The sequence below is a fragment of the Castor canadensis genome, chromosome 2 (genome assembly GCF_047511655.1).
Source record: "Castor canadensis chromosome 2, mCasCan1.hap1v2, whole genome shotgun sequence".
In the NCBI taxonomy this organism is placed as follows: domain Eukaryota; kingdom Metazoa; phylum Chordata; class Mammalia; order Rodentia; family Castoridae; genus Castor; species Castor canadensis.
This window is the reverse complement of record NC_133387.1, coordinates 160616243-160643397: the sequence shown is the minus strand read 5'-3', so window position 1 is coordinate 160643397 and position 27155 is coordinate 160616243. Positions and strand designations below refer to the sequence as shown.

The 27155-nt window shown below is 42.4% G+C and overlaps 1 protein-coding gene and 1 long non-coding RNA gene across 11 annotated transcripts in view; one reads left to right on the top strand and one right to left on the bottom strand.

Moving 5' to 3' along the window:
- Positions 1 to 12225, top strand: part of LOC141420854 (uncharacterized) — a 91244-nt gene extending 79019 nt beyond the window's left edge. Inside the window, exons 2-3 of the long non-coding RNA XR_012445524.1 lie at positions 9357 to 9409; positions 11927 to 12225. This is a non-coding gene — a long non-coding RNA (uncharacterized lncRNA). The remainder of the gene's footprint in view (positions 1 to 9356; positions 9410 to 11926) is intronic.
- The window catches only part of Iqch (IQ motif containing H), a 246002-nt gene that overhangs the window by 65594 nt on the left and 153253 nt on the right, over positions 1 to 27155 (bottom strand). For all 10 annotated transcript variants that reach the window (XM_074066284.1, XM_074066275.1, XM_074066274.1 and 7 more), the window contains 3 exons: positions 26534 to 26725; positions 11298 to 11418; positions 7907 to 8193 (listed from right to left, as the gene is read on the bottom strand). In XM_074066284.1, coding sequence (XP_073922385.1) covers positions 7907 to 8193; positions 11298 to 11418; positions 26534 to 26725 — 600 coding nt within the window. The remainder of the gene's footprint in view (positions 1 to 7906; positions 8194 to 11297; positions 11419 to 26533; positions 26726 to 27155) is intronic.

The window sequence follows — 27155 nt, the reverse complement described above, 5'->3', positions numbered from 1 at the left end:
ACAAAAACAGACATGAAGACCAGTGGAACAGAATAGAGGATCCAGATATGAAGCCACACAACTATGAGCAACTTATCTTTGACAAAGGAGCTAAAAATATACGATGGAGAAATAGCAGCCTCTTCAACAAAAACTGCTGGGAAAACTGGTTAGCAGTCTGCAAAAAACTGAAACTAGATTCATGTATATCACCCTATACCAAGATTAACTCAAAATGGATCAAGGATCTTAATATCAGACCCCAAACTCTTTTTTTTTTTTTTAATAGTTTTTTTTTTTTCATTTTTCTTTTATTATTCATATGTGCATACAAGGCTTGGTTTATTTCTCCCCCCTGCCCCCAGCCCCTCCCTTACCACCCACACCACCCCCTCCCGCTCCCCCCCTCAATACCCAGCAGAAACTATTTTGCCCTTATCTCTAATTTTGTTGTAGAGAGAGTATAAGCAATAATAGGAAGGAACAAGGGGTTTTGCTGGTTGAGATAAGGATAGCTATACAGGGCATTGACTCACATTGATTTCCTGTGCGTGGGTGTTACCTTCTAGGTTAATTCTTTTTAATCTAACCTTTTCTCTAGTTCCTGGTCTCCTTTTCCTATTGGCCTCAATTGCTTTAAGGTATCTGCTTTAGTTTCTCTGCATTAAGGGCAACAAATGCTAGCTAGTTTTTTAGGTGTCTTACCTATCCTCACCCCTCCCTTGTGTGCTCTTGCTTTTATCATGTGCTCATAGTCCAATCCCCTTGTTGTGTTTGCCCTTGATCTAATGTCCACATATGAGGGAGAACATACGATTTTTGGTCTTTTGAGCCAGGCTAACCTCACTCAGAATGATGTTCTCCAATTCCATCCATTTACCAGCGAATGATAACATTTCGTTCTTCTTCATGGCTGCATAAAATTCCATTGTGTATAGATACCACATTTTCTTAATCCATTCGTCAGTGCTGGGGCATCTTGGCTGTTTCCATAACTTGGCTATTGTGAATAGTGCCGCAATAAACATGGATGTGCAGGTGCCTCTGGAGTAACAGTCTTTTGGGTATATCCCCAAGAGTAGACCCCAAACTCTTAAGTTGATATAAGAAAGAGTAGGAAATACTCTGGAGTTAATAGGTATAGGTAAGAACTTTCTCAATGAAACCCCAGCAGCACAGCAACTAAGAGATAGCATAGATAAATGGGACCTCATAAAACTAAAAAGCTTCTGTTCATCAAAAGAAATGGTCTCTAAACTGAAGAGAACACCCACAGAGTGGGAGAAAATATTTGCCAACTATACATCAGACAAAGGACTGATAACCAGAATATATAGGGAACTTCAAAAACTAAATTCTCCCAAAACTAATGAACCAATAAGGAAATAGGCACGTGAACTAAACAGAACTTTCTCAAAAGAAGAAATTCAAATGGCCAGAAAACATGAAAAAATGCTCACCATCTCTAGCAATAAAGGAAATGCAAATTAAAACCACGCTAAGATTCCACCTCACCCCTGTTAGAATAGCCATCATCAGCAACACCACCAACAACAGGTGTTGGCGAGGATGTGGGGAAAAAGGAACCCTCTTACACTGTTGGTGGGAATGTAGACTAGTACAACCACTCTGGAAAAAAATTTGGAGGCTACTTAAAAAGCTGGACATCGATCTACCATTTGATCCAGCAATACCACTCTTGGGCATATACCCAAAAGACTGTTACTCCAGAGGCACCTGCACATCCATGTTTATTGCGGCACTATTCACAATAGCCAAGTTATGGAAACAGCCAAGATGCCCCAGCACTGACGAATGGATTAAGAAAATGTGGTATCTATACACAATGGAATTTTATGCAGCCATGAAGAAGAACGAAATGTTATCATTTGCTGGTAAATGGATGGAATTGGAGAACATCATTCTGAGTGAGGTTAGCCTGGCTCAAAAAACCAAAAATCGTATGTTCTCCCTCATATGTGGACATTAGATCAAGGGCAAACACAACAAGGGGATTGGACTATGAGCACATGATAAAAGCAAGAGCACACAAGGGAGGGGTGAGGATAGGTAAGACACCTAAAAAATTAGCTAGCATTTGTTGCCCTTAACGCAGAGAAACTAAAGCAGATACCTTAAAGCAACTGAGGCCAATAGGAAAAGGGGAACAGGTACTAGAGAAAAGGTTAGATCAAAAAGAATTAACCTAGAAGGTAACACACACGCACAGGAAATCAATGTGAGTCAATGCCCTGTATAGCTATCCTTATCTCAACCAGCAAAAACCCTTGTTTCTTCCTATTATTGCTTATACTCTCTCTACAACAAAATTAGAAATAAGGGCAAAATAGTTTCTGCTGGGTATTGAGGGGGGAAGTGGGAGGGGGTGGAGTGGGTGGTAAGGGAGGGGGTGGGGGCAGGGGGCAGAAATGACCCAAGCCTTGTATGCACATATGAATAATAAAAGAAAAATGAAAAAAAAAAAAAAAACAAAAACCGAATTAACACTGTCCAACTTCTGGTCCTCCGCCAACAATACCAGGCTCTTCATCGCCTTGAGAATGATTCCTCAATATAGCCCAAAGAAAAGGGGGGAATGAAAGGATGTGCCCTTTGCCCCAGCAGATCCCCATAGCAGAAACCAGTAAAGCCAGCACAGGATGCCCCAGTGCAGGATAAGAAACAGGATGGGGGCAGGTGGAATGTGAGGAATGTGAGCAGATTGTGAAAGACGACTAGAAGTACGTGCAAGATGTGCCCTGCCTGCTTGCTAAATGTAACCGTGTGCGCGAATACTGACCCTTGAATCTATAGGCTAAGAAGTAATGTACTCTTAAATGGATAGGCTGGAAATGTATGTGGTGTTACAAACTCATTGGCTATGTACTGTGCGGGCTTTTGCTGTAACGGCCGGTAGGGCCTATATAAGATCTTCCCTAAAGAGGCTCGGGGTCTTGTCTGCCCAATCGGACCTGTGCGTCTGTGTGGGAGCTTGACCCTGGCTTACCAGCTCAATAAACTCTGCTTTGTTGATTGCATTCACACGTGACTCTCTGTCTCTCAGAGGAATAGGATTCTCGGACCCTAACACAAGTAGCTGGGTTTGAGTAGTTAGCACTTCAGTGTGAGGAGAAGCATTATAACGACAGAGCTTGGAATCCAGCACAAGGCATGGGGGTGGGCCACAGATGTAGCATATTGAGGCTAAAGAGACTCAAAATTCCCTCCCTCCTTCCCTCCCTTCCTTTTTTTTTTTGGCAGTACTGGGGTTTGAACTTGCTAGGCTGGTGTTGTACCACTTGAGTTATACCCCTGTCCCTTTTTGTTTTACTTTATTTTGAGGTTGGGTCTCACTTTTGTCTGGGGCTAGACGTGGACTGTGATCCTTCTACTAACATCTTCCACATGGCTGGATTACAGACATGTATTCCTACAATTAGCTTGTTTAAGATGGGGTCTTGTGAACTTTTCCCTTGGGCTGGCCTCAAACCATGATACTCTTGATCTCTGCCTTCTGAGTAGCTGAGATTATAGGTACAAACCACCATGCCTGGCCTTCTGGTTTCTCAATGTTGGAGAAGTTATTTCTCAGCATGGAAAGGGGAAATGAAGAAATTTTGAGGTACTAGATTGGAATTGGATACATTTCCAGAAATTCATGGTTTTAAAATATATACACTGATCAATTTAAAAATAGTCATAGATGCATGTGTACATATATACATATATGTAGATATGTATATATTTGTGTCTGTATACTGTATATACATATAATTCGTGTATTTCCTAGCTCTGTCCACCAAGAGTTCCCAGAAGTGATGACACCTAGTACTAAGGGTTCCAATTGTAACACCCTCCTCCACTAAATTAACCAGGGCTTCTGGGTTATGTCTAGCTCTGAGGAAATATAAAGCTAGTCTGGAGCATCACATTGTGCCAGAAAGTAAGACAATGCCCAGGGAATGATAGGGACATGACAAAAGGACACAAAGCCACTCTGATGGGTCTTCCCTAGCCAAATCTGGGACAATTTGAGCATCAGAATAATGAACATATCAAAGTACAACCTATTAAGTAGAATGGAACCCCCTGAGTTCATCCTAATATAAAACATACATACACGTGTAACCAGGACTACAAAAGGGAGAAATTTTGGTGTAGCCAGTTTGCATGCATGCTGACCAGGTTGCTATGCTTGTTATTCAAACAGACATTTTTCTCCCTTTCTCACTCTCTCTCTCTCTCTCTCTCTCTCTTTCTCTCTCTCTCTCTCTCTCTCTCTCTCTCTCTCTCTCTCTCTTTCTCTCTCTCTCTCTTTCTCTCTCTCTCTCTCCCTCTCTCTTTCTCTCTCTCTCTCTCCATGCTAGAGTGGCCAAGGTTAACACTTCTCTCTACAATTAAACTAGACAATGTTCTCCCCTTTAGCTCTCTCTGACCACTAAAAAGAAGTAAACCAGTCAATAATGATGCACAGCTTCAGAGACATGTGGTGCCAGGGCACCTGGAGAACCTATGCCAGCACCAATTTTAGGACATGTGTTTTATCACATACTCAAACTGAGTCCCTGAACTCCCCTTTAAAAAGTGGGACGACAGAGCTTTGAGAGGCTGACTTTCTCTGCCCTCTTGTTTGTCTGATGAGTAATAAACCTATTTTCTTTTCCTCAAACATGCCCTTGTTATTTGCGAATTGGCACTGAGGCAAGGAGACTGGATTTTGGTAACACATACAGTAAAGGTGGAAAAGGAAAGTCCTTCCTGGCAGCAGACTGCCCACTTATGAACAAGAGAAATCTCCCCTGGCATCAGGGTAGTTGATTCAGTGGAACTTGGCTATGGTTTCATGGTGGAAGCTAATGAAGGATCAGATATTGGGATACTCTTGGAACCCCTCCCATAAAATATTTCTATGCAGTTGCAAAGGAAAAACTGATTTTTGTGGGGAAAAACGTGGGGGAACATGCCACCCAAATGACAATCTAGGAGAAGGTACTTGCAAGATGTAGATCTGTCAAAGAATGTGTTTTTTATATACAAAGAGCTGCTAAAAATCAATGTTATTGGAGCTCAATTAAAGGGGCAAAAGATCTGATCGAGCAATTAGCAAAAGATTTGTACATGGGCCAACAAGCATGGGAAGATGTTCATCAATAATGAAGCAATACTGAGTGGGACATTTTTATCACTGAAACATGCAAACATGAGAGGTCAAGAATATTCACATTATCACATATATTGGAGGGTCCATTGTAACGTGCAAAAGTTCTTACAACATAGTTTAATTAAATTCACCCCCTCCATCGTTCTCCTTTATTCCCCCCCCCCCAATTCCTGGAATAGTTTCAACTGGTCTCATTTTTCCATTTTCATACATACATACATAATATTTCCACTACATTCAGCCTCCTTCACCCTTTCCCTACATCCTCCCTCTCCCACTGGTGATATCATCACATTTCTAGCTGGCATCACAAGGCATGCCAGTTACAATGAAATTAAGGTGCTTTCTGAGGTGATGTTTCTTGCAAAATGGCCAAAGAATATGCCTCAGATGATCCCTAATATACAGAGAACAAATGCACTCCCTTGGCTAATGTGGAAACATCCACTGGGTGCTTACTGGGATTTCCTTCATTGTTTGATGAATAATTATGATACACATGACCACATATCCAATTATCAATGTGAAGGAACAAGGAGAACCCATATAGAATGATAAAATCAGAGAAGCCTGGCTTAATATTGATCTATCCCATTCATCCAGACAGTGTGTGAGCTCATTCTCGAAAATAACAGCAACACCTTCCTGCAGCTGCTAGAACACCTCTATTGTTCACTCATTCATTCAACAAATAGTTCCTGAACACTCACTCTGTGCCAGGGCAGACATACTGCTGGGCATCCAGTGGGAAGCAAAACAAACACAGTATGTTCCTCAAGGAGCTTGCAGTCTACAGAGGGAGACCCATGTAAGCAGGTAGTTGTGGAAACAAGTTTAAAATTGCAGCTGAGATAAATGATGGGAAAGGACTACATGGTGATGTAAGAACCTCAAACAGGAATCTGACTTTTCAGGGAAGTCAGGAAAGACTTCCTGAAGCAAGTGTGGCCTGAGCTGAAATATGATGAATGGGAAGGGGTCCTAACTGAGTAAATAAAAGAGACAAGAAGCTGAGCATGGTAGTGTACACCTATAATTTCAGCTCTCAGGAGGCTGAGGCAGGAGGATCAGGAGACTGGGACCATCCTGGGCTACAAGTGAGATCTATTGGGGGAGAAGGAGGAGGATGAGGAGGAAGAGGAGAAGGCAAAAGAAGAATTATTTCAGGCGGAGGAACAGCATGTGCTAGGACTCTCTGACAGAATAGTACAATGAATAGGAGAGACAGAGAAGCTGTGTGGACTGATGAGAGAAAAAGAGGGAGCGTTGGGATGAGACAGGGCTGGCCAGGTGCGCAGGAAGCCAGGTGAAGGGTAGGGCCTTTCTCCCACAAGCCCTGATGGGTGGTAAGCCCAGAGAAGGCCCATCACTATGTTTGGAGCAGATCCTGGTCACTCCTGTGCAAACTTCCCTGTTTGCACAATACCATGGATTTTGTCCCTGTTTTTCATAATAAATGCTTGACAGAACAACTTCTCCATCCCCCCAGCCCCGTCCCTCCCTGTCACCCAGCTCTTTGTCTGGAGTTTGTTGTTTCTGTCCTCCTTCCACCCCAGGTAGATTTCTGAATGCCCTTCAATCTGTCCTTCCCTCTCTCAACATGTGGGGCTGAGAACAGAATGTAAAACCAATGGAGGGCCTGGGAAGACAACTGGAAAATGGTTATTGAATAAGCCCAAAACTGCCAAAAACATAAAGTCTCGCTTTGAAGCCATCATCTGACTGAAATGGAGAACTGTAAAACTGAGAATAACGAGTATGAAACAGCTGATGTACATTTACAATGCTCATGGCCAGAGGACATACAGAGAGGGAGGCTGGAGGGCCATTTCAGCCTTCAGTCAGAGATCTGGACAGCCAACGGGAAAAGAGAAGCAACTGGATGCTTTAAAAAACAAGTCCCATTAAGCTGTAGTGAATTTAAACATCATATTCTTAGGGGAAAAGAAAGCACTGCAAAAAGGTTAAAAATTATTTTGTCTGTAATATTATACACCAGAGCCATATGTTTGCAAGAACGTCACAAGTGTAGTCTTGAACAAGTGAAAGCATACTGTTGAATAATAATCTATAGGTGGTTAAAACATGCATAATGAAGCTGTGTGTTAATTCTGGGGACATCCATGTGCACTGAAAGCATAAAGTTATGAAAAGGAATCACATAGCCACATGTAAGATGGAAATCGTTCTTCTGTTCTTGGGGAGGAGAAAGAGCTGGGCATTCAGTGAGGACTGCACAGGACTGGCAACGGTGGTGTCAACACCACTTTATTTCTTAATAAGTAAATGTGCAGGGTGAGGCACATGGAATTGATTATATGATTATTTATACCTTTTGTATTTCCAAAATAGCTCCCCGTAATTTTTTCAAGAAAAAACTGACAATCTAAGTTGCAAGTGAACTACTGAGAAGAAAAGCAACAGAAATAAGGACTCAACTCCTTTCTAGTAATGGATTTTCCACAAGCTTTAGATAGATTGGATCCTTGGCTGGCATAAAATAGTTTCACAATAAGACACGGGTCGCACTGGTGAAGATAATTGAACGCCCAATCAACAGAGCTGTGTGGCATGAGTTTCAGTCGTTTGAACTCTTGTCCCTGTATTGCCAAACAGAGACTGGTCTCAAACAGGGTGGCATGGACCCTGTAGATGTCAATTTGCAGAGTTAGCTCACCAGAGCACAGTAAGTTCTAGAAGCTCCCCATTGTGTGAGTATACAGAGTGATATATTTTAGTATTTCATGTGTCATCAATTCACCTTACCTGCTGTTCCAAGGAGCTTGGATCAATAAAAGTCACCAAATCTATGGAAAAGTAACCAACCACGCCTCTCATTTTGCAGGCCTTTCCAATCTGGAGGCACAAAGAGCTGAGAACTTGGGGGTCCACTGAGGTCTGTGGCATGGTAGTACCAGAGGATATAAAGGGACCTTCAGCATGAAACTGGTCCCCTGTTGACAGCACCCTGATTTCTCCACTGGGCTCTATCAGCATGTCCACTGTCAAGTTGGTGACACTGGCCGCAGGTGGGAATGCCTCAATCACACCCCCTGGTGGCAAAGGCACGGAGAAAATGAAAGAACACAGTCACAAATTATACTCGGAGCAGGAGGAAAGGGCAAAGCTTTGGCAGATTGGCTTGGGCTCAAATTCTGCGCCCGCCATGTGTTGGGAAACTTTGGGCAAGCAGATCCAATTTCTGAACTTCTTTGTCTTCATCTGTGAAATGGGCATAATAAAACCTACTTCCCCAGATTGTCGGCAATCTTGGCAGAATGTATCTATAGTATTTAAGTACTATAGGTATGGCAGTTTTGATTCTGATTCTAATAATTAAGGCACTGTAATTACCATGTGAATGCCCACTCAACACATAAGTGATGAACACAAGGTTTGTGGTCAGACCCCTTAAGGGGAATTAATTGCCCACAGTCCACTGTTTGTCCTGACTACCAAGTGCGCCTTCCACTCATCTTCACTGCTTTTGTAAGGCTTGGCAGGTTTGGGCACTTAACAGGCACCCGAGGGCATTGCCCATCATGCCGGCCACAGGAGTTCCACAGAAAGTCAGTTGTAAAACATTTTTTAAAATACAGAACCAAGAGATGCTGCTGAATTCGAGGAACAAGAATACTACCTCATTGCTGATAATAAGAGCTTTATAACTCGTATTTTACTGTTTGCTCTGAATACTAAAAACCTACAGGTGAATCTGATGCTTGACCACAGTTGACAATATTTTGCTGGCTAATTTTGTGGACTCACCCAGGAGTGGTCACAAAAATTACATGGCCCTGATTTTTCTGTTATTACGCCTATCTTGTAAATCTTACCGTATATATTCTTTTTATAGAAAAACCTTAAAATATTATTTGTAAAGAGTTAGATGACTTAAATGTAAAACAGCCAGGTGCTCTCTAGACACGGTGGCCTCTGGAACTTGACAGCATTAGAATAAACTCGCTCATATTTCACAGGTTTTCTGGGGTTGGGCAGTAGCCCTTCTCCACAAGTATAAGCCACAGGCTTAGAATAGCATATATGGTTAAGTTCTGATATTTTAGCAGTTCTGAAAGGCAAAAGGCATGGTCCTTAAATTTCTATAAATTTGGTCAGTGGTATTAGCTCTAACCAATGCTGAGCTTCAGAAGGAAAACTGGTTTTGGAGGGTGCACATTCAACCCCTAACTTATCTGCTTGTTCTTTTTTTCAGATGAGGTTGCTGGTGTGTGCTATACCTGAATGCATCACTGGGAATTTAGCAAGGTAAATACAACAAAAACAACAATGACAAGTTCACAAAAATGAAATTCCTAGTGAGTCTTTCTGATTCAGTTGACTTGGTGTCTTTAGCCATCCCCTATATTTTAAAAGATAGTGGGTCAGTGGAAATACCTTATCTTTATTACTTGCAAGTTACTTTAGATACTTAAGTTCAAGAAGCTTATTTACCCTGTCTTCTCAGCATCTTGATCATAATATTTTCACTGTTACTTTTTCCTTTCAAAAAAATTAATTCTTCTTAAAAAAAAAGCATTGCCTTTGATATTATCCTATGACTGTGTAGCACATTTTGTGGTCATAAGCACATCTGAGAAATGGAATGAAATAGGCAGTATTGGAAGCTGGTGGGATATGGTGACCTTAGAGTCAGAAACTGTGTGGGGATGCCCAGGCTCAGCCAGAAGTCATTTATGCAGGACCTGCTGCATAAATGAGAGTCAGGCAGAGCCTTTGAAAACACATTACTCACACTACCAGATTTTAAGACTTACTGACATCTTAGGGGATGACCTTCTTACTTTTACTTTTCTGTCTGGGGTGCATGTGGAAGTTTGTAGACTCATAGATTTTTTTAGGGATAAGAGGACTTTAGAGGAAATGTAGCATGCACACACCTGGTAAAAATCCCTTTTCTGCACTGTCATTAGATTACTGCTATCCAGCCTCTTGCTTAAACAGTTCCCTAACAGGGCACCTGTCACACCCTTTTTGACCCTCTCTCACACACTTGATAAACACACCCACTGGCTCTGGCCAAGTGTCCTGCAGTTAACATGGTGGTAACCTTTTATGAATTCCTTCATGTGTTAGCAGAGTAGTTTAGGGTGGGTTGATCTTTTGCACCTCAGTTTCTTCCTCTATCAAATGAGGGTGACAACAGTGTCACTTCCTAGGACTGTTAGGAGGATTGCATAATTAATATATGTAGACTTAAGATAATGCCTGGCATATGAGATGCATTCTGTGCTTGTATGCTGTCATCACTGTGCTGTTATTATCACTGTGCTGCTGCCATCCTTTACATAGCATTATCATCTCATCGTTATATATTAATGCTACTGTGTGATTGTTATCATTGTCACTCAACAGCTGTGGGTAGAGTGGGAAGATACCTTTGTGGTCTGTTAAATGGTTTGTATGGATGAGCCTAAGTGTATTACACTGCAAGCTCCTAAAGAGGGAAGGCCCTTGCATGGTGGGCCCTTGCAGCACCTCCACAGGAATCTCTGGGACAGGGGAAAAGCATCATTTGTCCTGTTCATTTTCTCATCAGCTTGGATGTCTACATCATTAGGAAAGGAGGATGAGGAAGGAGGAGGACAATGAAAGGAATGGATGCTGGTTATGTTCCTTGGAACTATAGAGGATTCTGATTAGGAAATGCTAGCTTCTGAACTGAACATAAGGCCATTTCTGTTCTAGACAATGGAAAGGGAAATTAACATTTATTAAACATATTTTATCTATCAGACGCTGTGGTAGAAACTTTCATACTTCTAATTCCTCCCAGCAATGGTACATCGTAGATAAGTGAGGACAATGGGTGTCTGGGGCTTAAGGGCCTTGCTCAAGGTCACGGATGAGGTCCACATCCAAAGCCCTTCTCTTGGGAGAAATCTGGTGCAAGAAATGCTGGGAATGCTGAGATGTGCATGGCAAGCTGGTATGCTCAGCTCTTATTTACTTAAGAGGCTGGGTGCAAGATAAATATTTAGGCAAAGCTTAAAAAAGAACAGAGTCAGCTCTCGGAGCACTTTTCCAAACCAACACAGGCAATGCAGAATATTTAAATCGGTCTGGGGTTGACCCAAAACTAGAACTCAAGCTTGTGTAGGTTGATCCTCAATAAAAACTTTACAGTCTTATTTACCTTGACTGAGAAATGTTTGGAGGAATTTCCTCCACGTCGGGAATCGTTTCTCATTGACTGGCTGTGCGTGCTGTGCTAAAATGCCCGCCAGCTCCTCGGAGATCTTCACCAAAGCTGGCTCCTGCAGAAACAAATTAAATAGAACCACAAGCAATTTTACTACAGAAATGAAAACTGCTTGTGGAGTGATTAAAAACCAGGCCTCCAACAGGCAAAAAAATGTGGTTACTGTTTACCCAGAGTCAGAAAGCCATTTTGAAAATTTTCTCTATGTTCCCAGCCATTTCAGCTTTCATATTTCAAAGTGATTTTGGCTTCTTAAAAACTGTTAATTGTACCTGTTGTCTCCAAAAGGCACCCTTCTGTCTAGGTGTCAGGAAACCCAGGATTCAGACCCACTACAGCCTGACCAGTGGAGTGTCTTTGGGCAATGTACCTCCCCACTCTGGGCCTCAGTTTCTCGTTATGTAAAATGCGGAGCTAACTAGCTTGTCCCTAAGAGCTTTGAGATTGGAGCATTTTCTATTCTTTGGCCCTAACTGGGCTGACCATTGAGAAATAATGAAGTAGGCAAGGTATTTCTTTGGCAATTCCATTCTTTAACCTGTGTCCTCTCTGTTTGCTGGTAGATATCTGTATCCTATACCTTTGTCATCAAAGCCTAAACTATGGCTGAAGCTGTAAAGGTGGAATTTTACATGAGGCAAGAAGTACTGGGGCTAGCCTCCATCTGGCTGAAGTCCCTCCAAGTCCCAGTGTCATCTGAGCAGCTGCAAGGCTGGCCCCATATCATCAATGAAGTGACTCACAGAGGAGACCCTTCAGTGTGAATGAAAACAGTAGGGAACCCTCTAATGAAGGAGAAGCCTGGCTTTTCTTATCTAATAAGTGTTGGCTTGCCAGGTTTTTTTTTTTTTTTATGTCATAGTTAATAATGTTCTCTTAGACGCTAAAAGTTTTCTTTTTTTTTTTTATCACTCCCTTTTTTTTTATTGTTTTATTATTCATATGTGCATACAAGGCTTGGGTCATTTCTGCCCCCCTGCCCCCACCCCCTCCCTTACCACCCACTCCGTCCCCTCCCTCTCCCCCCTACCCCCTCAATACCCAGCAGAAACTATTTTGCCCTTATTTCTAATTTTGTTGTACAGAGAGTATAAGCAATAATAGGAAGGAACAAGGTTTTTGCTGGTTGAGATAAGGATAGCTATACAGGGAGTTGACTCACATTAATTTCCTGTGCGTGTGTGTTACCTTCTAGGTTAATTCTTCTTGATCTCACCTTTTCCCTAGTTCTTGCTCCCCTTTTCCTATTGGCCTCAGTTGCTTTTAAGGTATCTGCTTTAGTTTCTCTATGTTAAGGGCAACAAATGCTAGCTAATTTTTTAGGTGTCTTACCTATCCTCACCCCTCCCTTGTGTGCTCTCGCTTTTATCATGTGCTCAAAGTCCAATCCCCTTGTTGTGTTTGCCCTTGATCTAATGTCCACATATGAGGGAGAACATACAATTTTTGGTCTTTTGGGCCAGGCTAACCTCACTCAGAATGATGTTCTCCAATTCCATCCATTTACCAGCTAATGATAACATTTCGTTCTTCTTCATGGCTGCATAAAATTCCATTGTGTATAGATACCACATTTTCTTAATCCATTTGTCAGTGGTGGGGCATCTTGGCTGTTTCCATAACTTGGCTATTGTGAATAGTGCCGCAATAAACATGGGTGTGCAGGTGCCTCTGGAGTAACCTGTGTCACAGTCTTTTGGGTATATCCCCAAGAGTGGTATTGCTGGATCAAATGGTAGATCAATGTTTAGCTTTTTAAGTAGCCTCCAAATTTTTTTCCAGAGTGGTTGTACTAGTTTACATTCCCACCAACAGTGTAAGAGGGTTCCTTTGCCCCCGCATCCTCACCAACACCTGTTGTTAGTGGTGTTGCTAATGATGGCTATTCTAACAGGGGTGAGGTGTATTCTAAAAGTTTTCAAATAGAAGCCACATTTCGGATGCTATTTCTGCTGGAAGTGGGGCAGGGCACTGGATGCAAATTCATTTGATGGGCAGTATTCACACTCAAAGTATGGAACATTGATAAGAAGAGCTCAGGCTTGCTTTGGGTTGCCAGGGAACTTCTGAATGGAAGTGACTGTGATTGCTCCATGATTTTTAGGAATTGGTCTGGGGTGGGGCCGCTTGCAACCTTAGAAATCATCTGCGTGCTCATTTGTTCCCAATTTCCCTAACTTTAAAAGGTGATTGTTCTCCCCCACCCCAACTCCTTGGAACATCTGGTTGATTCTGGGTCCAATACCAATGGAAGACCTGTAATGGAACATCTCAGAGTATAGGTAGACAGGTCCAAGTCATCGAGAGAATTTCTGCAACATCCAAAAAATCCTGGGGGAAAGAGTCTCATTAGCTAGCTTAGAAAATGTTTGACATATGAAACAGAATTGCACCAGGAAACAGAGTGTCCTGGCCCACCCTGAGTTCAGGGGGCTCAGGATAGCTCACTGCATGGTAGGGGAAGGCCTGGGAAGAATGACTGGGAATCATGCCTCATGCAGGAGATCTGCCTTGCCATGTGGAAGCGAGGAAAATTGTTGTCAAAGCAATGAGCCCTTTCCTCCCTTTGCATCCTGTGCCCTGTACCCATTTCTACATCTTTACTGTGAGTCACCTGACCGCCCCAAACACTGCATTGAAACCGTAAGAGCCAGCACGTGCCAGGAGCAGCTCCAGCCCGGAGCCTCTCTCTGTTTCTGCAGTCTTTGAGCATTCCTCCAAAGCTGTCTTTGTTGCTTCATCCTTATTTCTGTTAAAGCCATTCTGCTCTGTGGAGGAACACCAGCTGTCTCTGATTCATGAAGTACCCCAGAGCTGAGCCATGAAGCCAGGCTGTAGATCCTCACCCTTCTCTAGAAAACTGATGTGAGGGAGAGGCTATCCCTCAGCCCTGGCCCTCACCCAGGAAAGTGAAGGCTTCTTTTTTGTTCTGCCCTGATTGAAGGTCCTTTCTGTCCTGTTTCTGAAGGTATGAAGCCATGTAATTAACAAAACTAGAGAAATAAGTAGATATTGGGGGGTTGTTTGAGGAGGGGAGGAGATGTAGAGGAAGAGGTGAAGGAGCAGGAGAAAGCCCTGCCACCTAATATTGAAATTAGCTTTCCATCAACTTGAGGACAAGTGCAAACTCCTGAAGAAGGCTTCTGTGACAGCCTTTACTTCCCAGCACCAGCCTCCCCCAAACTGCCTTCCCCTTCTTCCTCCTGTTCAGTCTTTATGAGGTAGTTTCAGTCACACCTCCTCCAGGAAGCCTTCGATGCTGTCCCAGTGGGTGTCCACTCTCCCTACCCTCCAGCTCTCTTGGGGGGTTCCTTAATGGCAAAGACATTGACTTTTAGGTCAACTTCTCTAGCACCCAGCATAGAGGACACTCAATGTTTGTGGAACGAACTGCAATGATGGTAAATACAGGCACATAGTCCTTAACAGCGGTGGGTACAGAATAAGGGAACTCTCAATAGGCTCCCTCCTTACTGCCCAGAACCCCTCTGAGGGGACAACCACTTCAGGACCACCAAGTATTCCTGGGTGAATTTTTATGGGATTTCCCACCTCTGAAAGCATCAGGAGATAAATGAGGTGACATTTATGAAGTGTCACTTCAGATGCAACATGCTAGGTGTAAGGCTGCTGATTGTGTGAGGCTTCTGGACATGGTGCCAGGTGACCACCACAGCCTCCACTTCCAAAGCCAGCCATTCTGCCTTGACACTTAGCGTTTGCACTGTGCACAGAGCCACAGCAAGGGGGTAGATTTCCTAGAGGAAAACCTGCAGGAATTCAAAGAATGTATCATGGCCCATCATGAGAAGTACACAGCTGAAGGACTAGTGGGGTGACATTCAGTGGGGGTGCCATGCCCACAGAGGCAGCTTGGGGCAATGATTAGCTCTCTAAGAAAAAGACATGGAGAGAAATAATAGGGGTAGGAGGGCATGGTATTAACTGTTTATTTCTTTATTTTGAAAGTGTCTTAATGGGAAATGGCCTTAGTAACAATGAAAAAAGAATTATTCCTTTGCTTCTATAAAAAAAAATAATAATACCTGCAGCTCATACATTCAAGTAAGTGTATACACACACACACACACACACACACACACACACACACACACACACTACACAATGTCCTAAGTCAGAAAAAATGGGTGCACCTTTTCTATCTTCCAAACTTGTGAAATGAACATTGGGAAGGTTCTTTTCAGTGAGTAATGTCAAGGATGACCAAGTGAGTGTTTCAGAGAGCCTGTCATCCATGCGAGCAGGTCATTCAGGGCCAATGATGACGGGGGTGGGGGAAGAAAAATTTATACCTTGTGGATGATAAACAAGAGGTAGAAAATGATGCTTTACTTTTGAAAAGTCAGGATTTGGGTTTTCATTCTGTCATCATTGCCCTGTTCTGGGAGTGTACATTCACTCCCGGCCTCTGGAGCTAAGAGGTCTGGGACAACTACCATCTAGGAGAAACATCAGCCCTGCCTTTGCCACTGCACAGGCTTGTTCACCCTTTGTCCAGCACCCATCATTACTGTTGAGCAGTAGCTATGACTTTGGAAGGTTCAAGGCATCTGCAGAAAGCATAGGTCCTCCACCAGTCTGACAGATACATCCTAAAGACTCTTGTCTATTGAGCGATTACCTTGCCTCTTGGCTATTTTTTTCTATCAATAAAGTGAAATTTGAAGGATGAGCTATTTGGCTGAAGGAAATTCAGGGAATCTCAGGAAGCTGCTGGCGTCTTCAGTTTAATACTGCCCTCAATGAGAGTCAGCTTTTCGAACCAAGCAAATTCCCAAAGTACCTCTATGTGTACATGGGGAGGATGGAGGAGGAAGATGGAGAAATACTCTCCATGCCAATCCCACTAAAACTCTTTATTTTAGCAGTGTCTTTGCTGAATTGTCAGTGGTTCATGAAGTAAAATAACCTCTCCTACATCAGACATTGTTTGATGGCGTTCAAAAGAAGACAAAGAGCTGATTCTCAGTCTTTGGACTAAGATCAAGTGTAAAGGAAAACCAGAGTGCTGCCTAGATGGTTGCAATTCATACAGGCTTCTGATAATGGTGAGTGGCATAAAGTCAAAAGGACAAGACTGTGACCTGAAACACTAAGCAAGACTGTCAGTATTAAAAGGGGCCATGTGGACTATCTAGGATCACAGCAGAGGAGGGAAGGGGCTTCTAAGTCACACAGCAAGGCTGCAGGAGCTCTGGGTGCTTCTGATCCCTGTGCAAGTGTCCTCCACAGCCCTCCTGCCTTTTTCAGGGGTAAAGTATTGAGTGCCATGAGCAGTGTCATGGTTTGAGTTGGCTCATGGCGCAGAGATAAAAAGAATGGAGAGATTCCAAATTTCAAGATGAATTTAGAAAGCTGCTTTGTTGTGCACAGGATACATGTTTAAACCACTTCAGTCAGTTTTTTGGGTAAAATAATAGCTTTCACTTGCTGAAAGCTTGCCGCCTCAGTCGTGTGCCATGGGTCCTATATTATCTCACAGCCACTCAAGTCAACTTGGGTTCAAAACCAGTTGCAACTGGTGTGTCATAGTACAGAGCCATCTGTGCCTAGAGCTGCCATCACTGGGCAGAAAATGGCCCATCTGGGTCAGATTAGATCACCCACAGGTGATGCTAAATCTGCACTGTTAGGAAAACATGGTAGACATCTGTTGTTGCTTCCCTGGCATCCACACCCCCACTTCCAGTGTAAGAAAGGAAGCTCAGCGTCCACAAGCTTCCTTTCAGGAGCTGCCCTTTCCCACTCTTTGCTATGGAAGATTGACTGAGGGATTCCACCCTCACCTCCTGGTTAGCAAAGCCATGCTTTGGCCATGATGGTTGGTTCAGGATAGACACATGACCCAGTGAGGCCAATCAAATGTTAGGAAGCACTTATGGGGGCCTCTGAATAATGCTGTATGGTCTTCTGAGGTGCTACCAGGTGAGGTGTTTTCTCCTTCTATTGCCTTGGTCAAGGACAAACTCCAGGAGCCACTAGAGGCCATCTTGAAGCTTGAGGATAGCCAGCCTTAGAGTCAACCTCATACACAGTCCAGAGGAGAGATGGAAAGAAACTGGGTCCTTGGTGACATTATTGAGCCACTGGACTAAGCCTTGGCTAAAGGCAGAACAATCTCTGGATTTTCAAATAGCTGAGATACTAAACTCTATTTTTAAAACCATTTGACTTGGATTTTCTGTGTTGAAGTTTAAACTAAGAGGAATGGGTGGTACACTGACTGCACGATCCATGATGGATGTGTGAAGCCAGCAAATGCTCGTTCTGTAGTGAGAAGTGAAGTTTTCACTCATCCCTCTCCATTAAGATCATTAGAAGCAGTCCCTCCTTAGAGCGCAGAAATATGCTGAGAGGATGAAGAAAAAAATGAAAACGTATCCAGCAAGTCATAAACTACTTCCCACACCTACTTAAAGTTTAAGGACTGCCTTAATACTCCATGTTTAATTGTTAATTGAGAATTTAAAAATCAAAGATGCCAAGTTTGCCTTCGATGAGATGGAAAATTATGCTGCTGTTGAAGGTAACATAATGTAAAACAGCCAACACTCCAAGGCTCACGAATGGTCTTGGTATGTGAAATTGCTTTGTAAAATATTTGCTCCATCTGCTGAAAGCGGCAAAGACAATTTTCCCTCGATAGCTAATGGCCCATTTCGGGTGTGTGGCAAAGATTGGCTGCGGCGGCGGCTCTCATTCCGCAGAATGGAGAGAATGCGGTATATAATTCCATACTTACGGAGCATTATCCACTCGCTGCTTCCCGAGGACCCCGTCCCTCATTACCGAGGCCTCCACCTTGCACCAACATGCAGGCCTAGCAGCTGATTTGACTTGGGGAGGGTTTGTCCAACTGAGGCACATATGTTTGTGGCTTCCCTCCCAAAGCTCAGCATAACTGCCTCCCGACCACAAGCGCTGGAGAGGTTCATCCCCTCCAACTCCCCAGCACTCACGCTGCTGTTTCTTCCCCTCACCACGGGGAGCTCCTCTTCTCTTTCTGGGCTCACCCTGTCGTGCTGCATGCTGGGAGTTTCAATTGATAAAGATTAAGCGCTTCTAGACATTCTTAATTGAACTTTGCACGTACACAAGCAGGGAAAGATTTTCACCCAAGACAAAACTGCCATCCTAAGGGCCAGACACCCTGGCCTTGGCTCCTGGTGTATCTGTGATGTCTCTCTTTTAAGGAGTTGTTTACACTACGCCCGGAATTACTTCAACATCTGCTAAAAGAACAATTAGAAATAAATACAGTAATCCAGGGCAGCTTAAAAGAGAATATGCTTGTGTTTGGGGAATATTAAAAAGTAGTTACAGCAGCAAGTGGCTGGTGATGTACAAATACTCTTAACGCTGAAAATATAAGAATGACATCAAGTAAATACATATGAGGGTTTTTATTTTAAAAGATTACACAATATTTTAAAGTCGAAATCATGCAGTTTTAAAATCAACCATAAGCGTAAGTAGCCATAATTATTACTGCTGGTAATAGGTTTCTTCCTTTCCAGTTCTAAACATTGCTGGCTGAGAAAATTGCCTGATGAAAGCTCTTTAATTGAAAATTAAAAACAAAAGAAAACACATGTGCCCTTTGGACTTGATTTTTCATTTGAGTAGTGGGACAGAAGAGGGAGTTTGGGGGATGAAATGAGAGACTATCAGGAGATTTGATATTTTAATTTTGTACAAAAGGTTTCCTGTGGTGCGAGGAGCTGGACCTTTGCTGTTTCCACGCGCGGACGGGGCGCTGGAGGCAGATGTCTCAGCATTGTGTGTGGATTGTTCCTTTCTGCAGACCAGGCCACCACAATAAATTAGTGAATTCCAAACTGGGGGTTTTTTGTTGGCTCTGGCAGAGTTACAGAAACTCCAAGTCTTCTCAAGGGCGTCCCTGGCTCACCCAGGGGCACCGAGGACAGACGACCAGAAGCAAATGGCGCAGTTGTCATCAGAGGAGAGGGAAACTCATCCTGAACCGGGGCCAAATCCCCGCGCCTGGCGCCTGCTCTGCACTTTTCAGCAGAGCACACATTTCCACAAGAACTCCAACGGGGGCTTCCTAGATGTGAAAACACTAACCAATTCTCCTTCCTCTCATCTTTTGCTTTATTCCTTCCTTCCACGCTGTTACTGCAAAGAACTGGCACTTAAATTCAATTGATTCAAAATATTCTGGATCCATATGGCTGTCAACCCTGGAGCTGAAGGCGAGAGCGCCTCACTGCTGCTTCCAGCATTCGCCTCTCCTCCGGTCCCCAGATGGTAGGAGTAACATTTAAGCCTCCTTTTCTCTGCCTTGTACAATAGACCTTGGCACCATTTCAACTGTTTACTCCGGTAATTAACAGCTCTGATACCACAACAATTACAACTCCTACACTCTCACCACAATAATGCTATGAATTAGTGAGAGCTAATGGCTGGAAGGTAGAGTGTTTCCAGGCTGTGAGATCTGTGCATTTTTAGAATAAAATAAAAGGTACAAACAGCGCGCTTGCAGTAGACAATGATTACCTAGTAATTAGTTTACACAAAGCTTCCTATTTAATGGCAAAACGCTGTAATTAACGTGTGACAGAAAATCAAAGGGTACTTTATAAGCATATGAAAAATTAACACTGCAGGCCCATAGCTTTATGCACTGATTAGAGGCATATTAAATCAATAGGACACACAGCCAGCAGCGTGGAGAGCTGATTATTGTAGGTCCTCAGAAGGGGGATCCTGGCTTTCATTTAACACGGGAGGCTATCTTCCCTCTCCGGTCACCTTCCTCAAGGCACAGGGATGCACCTCAAACTCAACCCCAGCAGCATCATGAGAACAACCATTGAGCAGGAAGAAAACATTCCAAGTCACTCTCAGAGACAAGGAAAAATCTGTAAATGATTAAGACTTTGCATGATTGTGGGGACGTGCTGCTAAACTAATTAGAAAATATGCCAACTGGAACCAGAAAATGAAGAAACCAGACTCAAAGTCTTTTGGTCAGAATAATCTCTACTTTATCAAGCCTCTTTATTCAACACGTAGAAAGTTCAAATACATGAATCATTTTTGATTTGCAAACAATAAGAAACCAGGCTGTTACCAACATTTATTTTTTTTAAAGGCATCACCTGTGAAAATCATAGGATAGGAATAACTGAATCATTGCTCTGAATCTTCAGCAGCTGCAGACAATAACTGACACATACCACAATATTCTGGAAGCTTACAAGATCCTAAAGGACTTTCTAGATCACTGAAGAAGGTTGAGTCCTGTGTACGCACTCATTGTTCTGGGCATTTCTTATAATACAAAGTTGTGACAGTATCAATAATAAAAGGCAGCATTTCTTGAGCTCTTATGTGTCAAGTACATTGCTAGCCAAGGAACAGGATTATCTCACTCCTCATCACCTCCCCAGAAGACAGGCATCAATATCACCCCTATTTACAGAGACTTGGGGCGCTGCAGTCACTTGCCTTTGGCTGCTCCCCCGGTGGGCATGCAAGTCTCACCTGCATGTGCCTGGGCTATGGAACCTCAAGAAATCAACTACCTCTTAGTTACCCTGAATGTTCACGGAGCAGCCGGGTGTTCAACTATCAGACTAGCCTATTCCAACACTCACTTTGCTACAAAGGGAGGCTAAGGGAACGAAGGAAAGAAAATCCAAAACAAAATATTTGGTTGCTTCTGCATAAAAATGGGTTTAATTGCACACCATATTTTTAATGCTACATCTGATTGCAAAGGTAGGTTTCTCTAAGCTTTTTGAGAATTTACAGACTCATTTAAATGATCACAGTAGTGTATTAAATTGAGAAAGGCACTGGACTCTGTCACCCATGAAAGACCACAGGCAGTATGCAAGGTTCTCTCTCATCAATATACATATTAGCAAGAATATGAGGAACTGGCTGCAAGAGCCGAATCTTATGGACTGGGCAGGCTCCTCTCTTCTGCAGCTGGGGTCTGGGCCCTGACAGCCCCCTTCACCTCCCAGTTCACTTGCTTGTGGGAAAGGGCAGTGGCTGCCATCCAGGGACATTTGTGTTTCCTGCAAGTCTCCATGCAGAAACCTGCCACGACATGGTGTGGGCCACAAAGGCAAGGACCTACAGGGACTCTTTCTCTGGAACTTTCAAATAAAGGTCTTTCCTAAGTGGTTTTGGCTCTTTGTGGCAAAAGCACTGGGCTAGAAGGAATGAGATAGAGGTTCAAAGCCAGGCACAGTCATTTTATTAGCTAGATTAACTTGGGCAAGTCACGTACTTCCTGAGCATCAGTTTCTCCTCCTGGAAACAGGTGATATCTTCCTTATCAAACTGGTGTAGAAGTAAAGGAATAAAAACATCAGGGCTTTCCTGAGATGGTAACAATTTGTGTAAAATGCTCAGCACAATGTTAATTATTATTAAATACAAGAAAGTGTCTAGACCTTAACATTGTATTCATGGTTCATAAAATGCTTACTCCCAAGTGTATGCAGCATTTTAGCAACTACTAAATACACAAAGGTATCCTAAGAACTCAAGACTTTAGGACACACAAAAAAATGGAAAAATGAGTAATCGCCTGTAGGGAGTATCAGGATTAGGAGAAACGATACCCTACATTTTTTAAACCTAGAAAACTCAGATTTTAGCTGGGCATCAGTGGCTCATGCCTGTAATCACTGCTACTTGGGATGCTGGGATCAGGAGGATCACAGTTTGAGGCCAGCCCAGCAAATAGTTTGTGAGACCCCCCATCTCCAAAGTAAACAGAGAAAAATGGACTGGAGGTATGCCTCAAGTGGTAGAGCACGTGCTTTGCAAGCTCCAAATCATGAGTTCAAACCCCAGTCCTAACAAAAACCAAAAACTCAGATTTTTCTAAACACAAAGATGCTATATTTTATAAAAAGATAAACACTAATTAGGACATGAAAAATTACATCCCCACCAGGTGTGGTGGTGCACTCTTGTAATCCCAGCCCTTGGGAGGCCAAGTGTTAGGGCACAGCTATTATTCCAGCAACTTGGGAGACTAAGGAGGATCACAGATCATGAGTTTGAGGCCTGGCATAGCTATAAAGGGAGTTCAAAACCAGCCTGGAATACATAGTGAGACCCTGTCTTAAAACAAACACAAACAAAAAAGGGGGAAAAGGATATCCTTTGCAAGTAATTAAATAACAGCAAATGTAAGTATGTTTGTATATCTAAAATAAAAGGGCTCGTAAGGTTGTGGCCACACTAAGATGCTGCTTCTCTACTAGTTGCTTTGGAAATGTCCTATTTCTTAGAAACCCAGCAATATGTAACTAAAGGCATAAAAGCATTCTACTTGTGGATCTTTCTTCAAGGAAAATAACTCAGCAGGAGCAAAAAAAGGTGTATATCAAAACTAAAAGGAAATCTTTTCTTCCTCCTTTCTTTCCCTCCACCAAGTGTCCCCCCACTCCCCAAAAAACTACAAATAACTTAAATTTCCAACTAGGTGAATGGTTTAATATATTGGAATTAACCAATATGAGGGAATATTATGCAGCCATTAGTTGTGAGGACTGTTCAACAGGGAGAATGGTTAAGATCTAATGTGCAGTTTAGCATGTGCACTATTCCTGGAGCTATGAGAGCTAAGATACTGGACATTTGGAAATTAATTTATGAAAATGGCAAAAGTGGTTATGTACTTACTTGGTTAGAGATTTCATTATTGTTATATTAGCTTTTAACTTTTCTAAAAATTATGTGGTTCTAAGGCAATGGCTCTTTGGAATCACCTAATAAATGCCTACTAAATTCCACACAAGGCTCGCAGTTCAGCCATCCTGCAGTGTCTCCCAGGACCCTGTTACACAGCCATCAGTATGGTCGGTGGGGGGGGGGTCTTCACCATGAAGATTGAGGAGTGGAGAGTGGACAGTTCTCTTTTGCAACAGTATATTTTGTTTGACTTAGTTCTCTAAGGAGGTAAAAAAAAAAAGCCCAACTATAGTTTATTCCTCCTCCTCAAAGTTTAGGTGCCTTGAGTTAGATTTCCTCCCCTTTGGCGATGTTCAAATCAATATCAAGTGTCTAAGAAAGTAAGCCAAAGCACTGTGCCAGTGACGGTAAGGCTGCTCTTGCAGAAGGCTAAAATAGCAACATTTAATAATATCATTGAAGGGCCACTTCAGCTTCCTTTCTTTCCATAAGTGGTAAAAGAGTGACACCACCATCGCCGCCTCTCTCCAGGGGAACTGAGGCCCATAGCAGAGCTGCACAGAGGAATCAGAAGGAAACACTTGGCTCTTTACACAGAGTTGCTGCTCAGCCTGGAGCTTCTCTCCTAAGCAGTTTCACCAGTGGCATCACTGCCACCAAGCCAATGTCAGGAACTGGGAGGGAGAAAATTTATCCCTTAAAAAAACAAAAAGCCACTGGAAGAACTGGTAGAGCAGCAAACAGGACTGGGTCTCCCTGGACTGTCTCAGGTGGTATGCCCAGGAAAAGCTTCTGCCCTTTGTGTACTAAATGAAGACAAGTACCCCAGCTGGGAAGCAAGGAATTTGGGGTACACGAGGGCGTGGCTTCTCCAAACCTTAACAGCACAGAGCACTCAGTGACTGAGCTTGCTGGGGACCTGCTTGGCAGGGGCAGGAAGGCGTAGGGCTTATTAGCCAGTAGAATGGCGAGAACAAGATTGGTCCCAAGCCACCAAGAAAAAAATGGAGGATTTGTGCTTTCTTTCCCTTGTGGCCTTCATGTGACATTCTGCTTTTCCAAACGCCTACCTATCTATACTGATTTTTCTAATGTGGCTACAGCTTTTCCATATCTCTTGACTCCATGACTTTGTTTCAAGTCTCAACTGCAACCAGCTCTCTCTCTGCCTCAAAATTAGAATGGAAAAAGAGAATCTTTATACTAGATACTTAGGAGTGTACCTCTGAAACCAGTATCTACAGAGATGCAAGGGACTCTTGAAACAGCTCACATGCCCATAAACAGCACTGTTTTTAATCTGTTGCCTACAACATACCAATGAGAAAAATCATGGTGTCGTGTCATAAACTGCTATGCAAATGATGCTATTTGTAAGTATTAACATAATTTAGTGCTTACAGTCATATTCTCATTTCTAATAATTCTCCCAGAATGGAGTCTTTCTCTGGACTCTTAGCCTGCAGGATAGTCTTTCATCACGAAGCTGAAATTTTTAATAACCTGCCAGCATATGTTTTGTATGTGCCAGGCTAGGCTTGATGACACGGTATCTTCATTATCAAAAGAAACTGGTCTCCAAACTGTAATAGGACATTAAAACATGCCTGTGCTCACGAAGTAATGCTTTGATATCTAAATGTGCACCATGACAATGGCCTTCTGGAACAAAGGGGAATCTGATCTTAGATTCTCAACAGCTAACCCAAAGGAGACAGTGGCTCGCCTGCACTCCAAACACGAGTGCACTTGGAAGGCAAGACAATGTCAGTAAAAAGAGAACAAAAAAGCTTTTCAGAACTGTTTTATTTTTATTTTCATTTTTGACTTCTCACCACACCATGGCTAAGCGCAGGCCTCAGACTGTAAAAAGATTTCTGAATACTTATTTTTTCCTTGTTAAGTTTTAAAAAATGATTTCGGTAGACTATTAATTATTCAACAGTTTCACACTGAATAACGTTAACAGTGTCAAATGTATTTGGTGACAATTTAAAATGGCATAGTTTAAAATAATCAAAATTAAATAACATACAGTGAGGCTTCTAAATATAATTCAGCCAACTGCCAGGATTGTAAATATTTTTTAAACTCAAAGTCAAACAGCTCAAATTTATCATAGTTTGCCATTAGGGGAATGCTTTAAAAATTATTGGTTTGAAATACTGAGGCCAGCAAACACTTTGCACACTAATGCTTCAGGTTTTTAAAGTTAAAAAAGTCAGACTTGCATGGTTTACTATCAACAGCTTTGCTTCAAAAAGAAAATTCTGTACAATATGAAATAAAATCCAGTTCAGGGAGAACATAAGAGAAACCTGTATGGATCTCAAAATTAAATACATATTCTTTTTTTTCTAGGTGAGTAATTCACTTTGGTATCCCTTAAATAATATGTAAAAAGCTGGCCATGACAGGCACCACACATTCAGTCCATTCACTGTTGGCGGGGGAAGAAAGCCCAGAATAGATCATGGGGAGAATGGTCACATATATCAAGGGGAAGGCTCTCTCCTGACTGTTCTCTAGATTTATTCATCATTTCAGTTGCCCAAGAATAAGGCAGTCGCCTCTAGTGTGCTCCTCCCTTCCTATCACTTGTGTCTTGATTCATGTACTTCTCTAGTGGGACACTCAAAGCAGATGCAAATTGTTTTGCACAGCCCACTGCTATGTGCGCCGTTAGGGGAGGAACCAGTTAAGGGAATTGGCCTCTCAATTTTCCTTTAACTGGTAGGTCAGCTAAAACAGATGTGGGATTAAAAAAAGCCAAGGAAATCCAGGTCTCTGGGTACAAACATGAGACAGCTTTTAGATGCCAGGTTTAATTTAAACATTAAACCATATAAAATTAATTATTAGGTAAGTCTGGAGCAGACTGAGACATTACACAACTCATCTCATAATGTACCTGGAAAAAATGTATACATTTCCACGCATACCCTAGGACCTTTACCCACTGCTCTGCTTTTGCTGGGAGATCTCTGCGGGGTGGACTATTTTCTCAGCCTCTCACAGGACCAGCAGTTACGTAAATTTCCTTGGATTGTCTTCAAAAACATATGACTGTTCACAGAATGCTATTAAACCTTAGATTCAGGTGAAAACCATTTGCTAATAGAATTTTATCTCATAATAAAACACAGGCAGTTTAGTAACAACCTTTGATCAGTTGGCATGATCGAGACCCACTTAGGACAAATGGTGAGATATGTAAAATTGCCTGAATATGATAAAAACAATAACTTCCTAATTATAATAATGAATTTGAAGACTTTTAGAGTCCAAAGAAGGGACGTTTAAAATAACCTAATCATACATTCATTTTGTATATAAGGACTGATGCCTAAGAAAGGAACTGTGGGTAGATGACAGAACTGAGTTATTGCCTCACTGAACCTTTTGTTTCAGCTCCTAACTGTTCACAGACACTGTGGTTTAAGTCAGCACCGAACACTCACTTGTGCCCACTTCTTTCTCCAGCCTTCACAGCCGTATCTGTTGCTCTCCTTCAGCACCCACTGGTAGCACTCTAGGTGGGAAGTAATGTCACAAAATGCTGTCCCATTTCCTCCAAATTCCAAGTCCATTTTAAAGAGCCAGCGTTGAATTTGCAAGTGATCGGTCACCAGCTGGCTCAGCTGTTCTATGATCTGTGGGACAAAGACACAGCAACATTTCATACAGCACATTTCCTAGCTCTCATATTGACTTGGCTGTGGTGCTTTGCATGGGTGTGTCTTCACATAGTCTGTTCATTTGGCTCTCTTCTCCTTATTAAGACAGGTTAAAGAAATTTTAAGTGATGTTATCTCTGATGCAAAGAAACCATTAACCAATGGGATCAATGATATATGTTTAAAAGTACAGTCTCATTTATGAGAAATTCCAAAAATCCTCACTTATCTGACTTTGAAGGCAAAAGAAAGAATTCCTAAATATCTGTAATTGAATCTTGGTATTGTTTCCTTTCTTTCTCAGAGAATTATGCATTTACTTATTGATTCCTTAAATGATTTTTTATAGTTTCAAGACTATAAAGAGTTATTGTCTTGAAAACATTAACTGTTCGGAGCTTTGTTG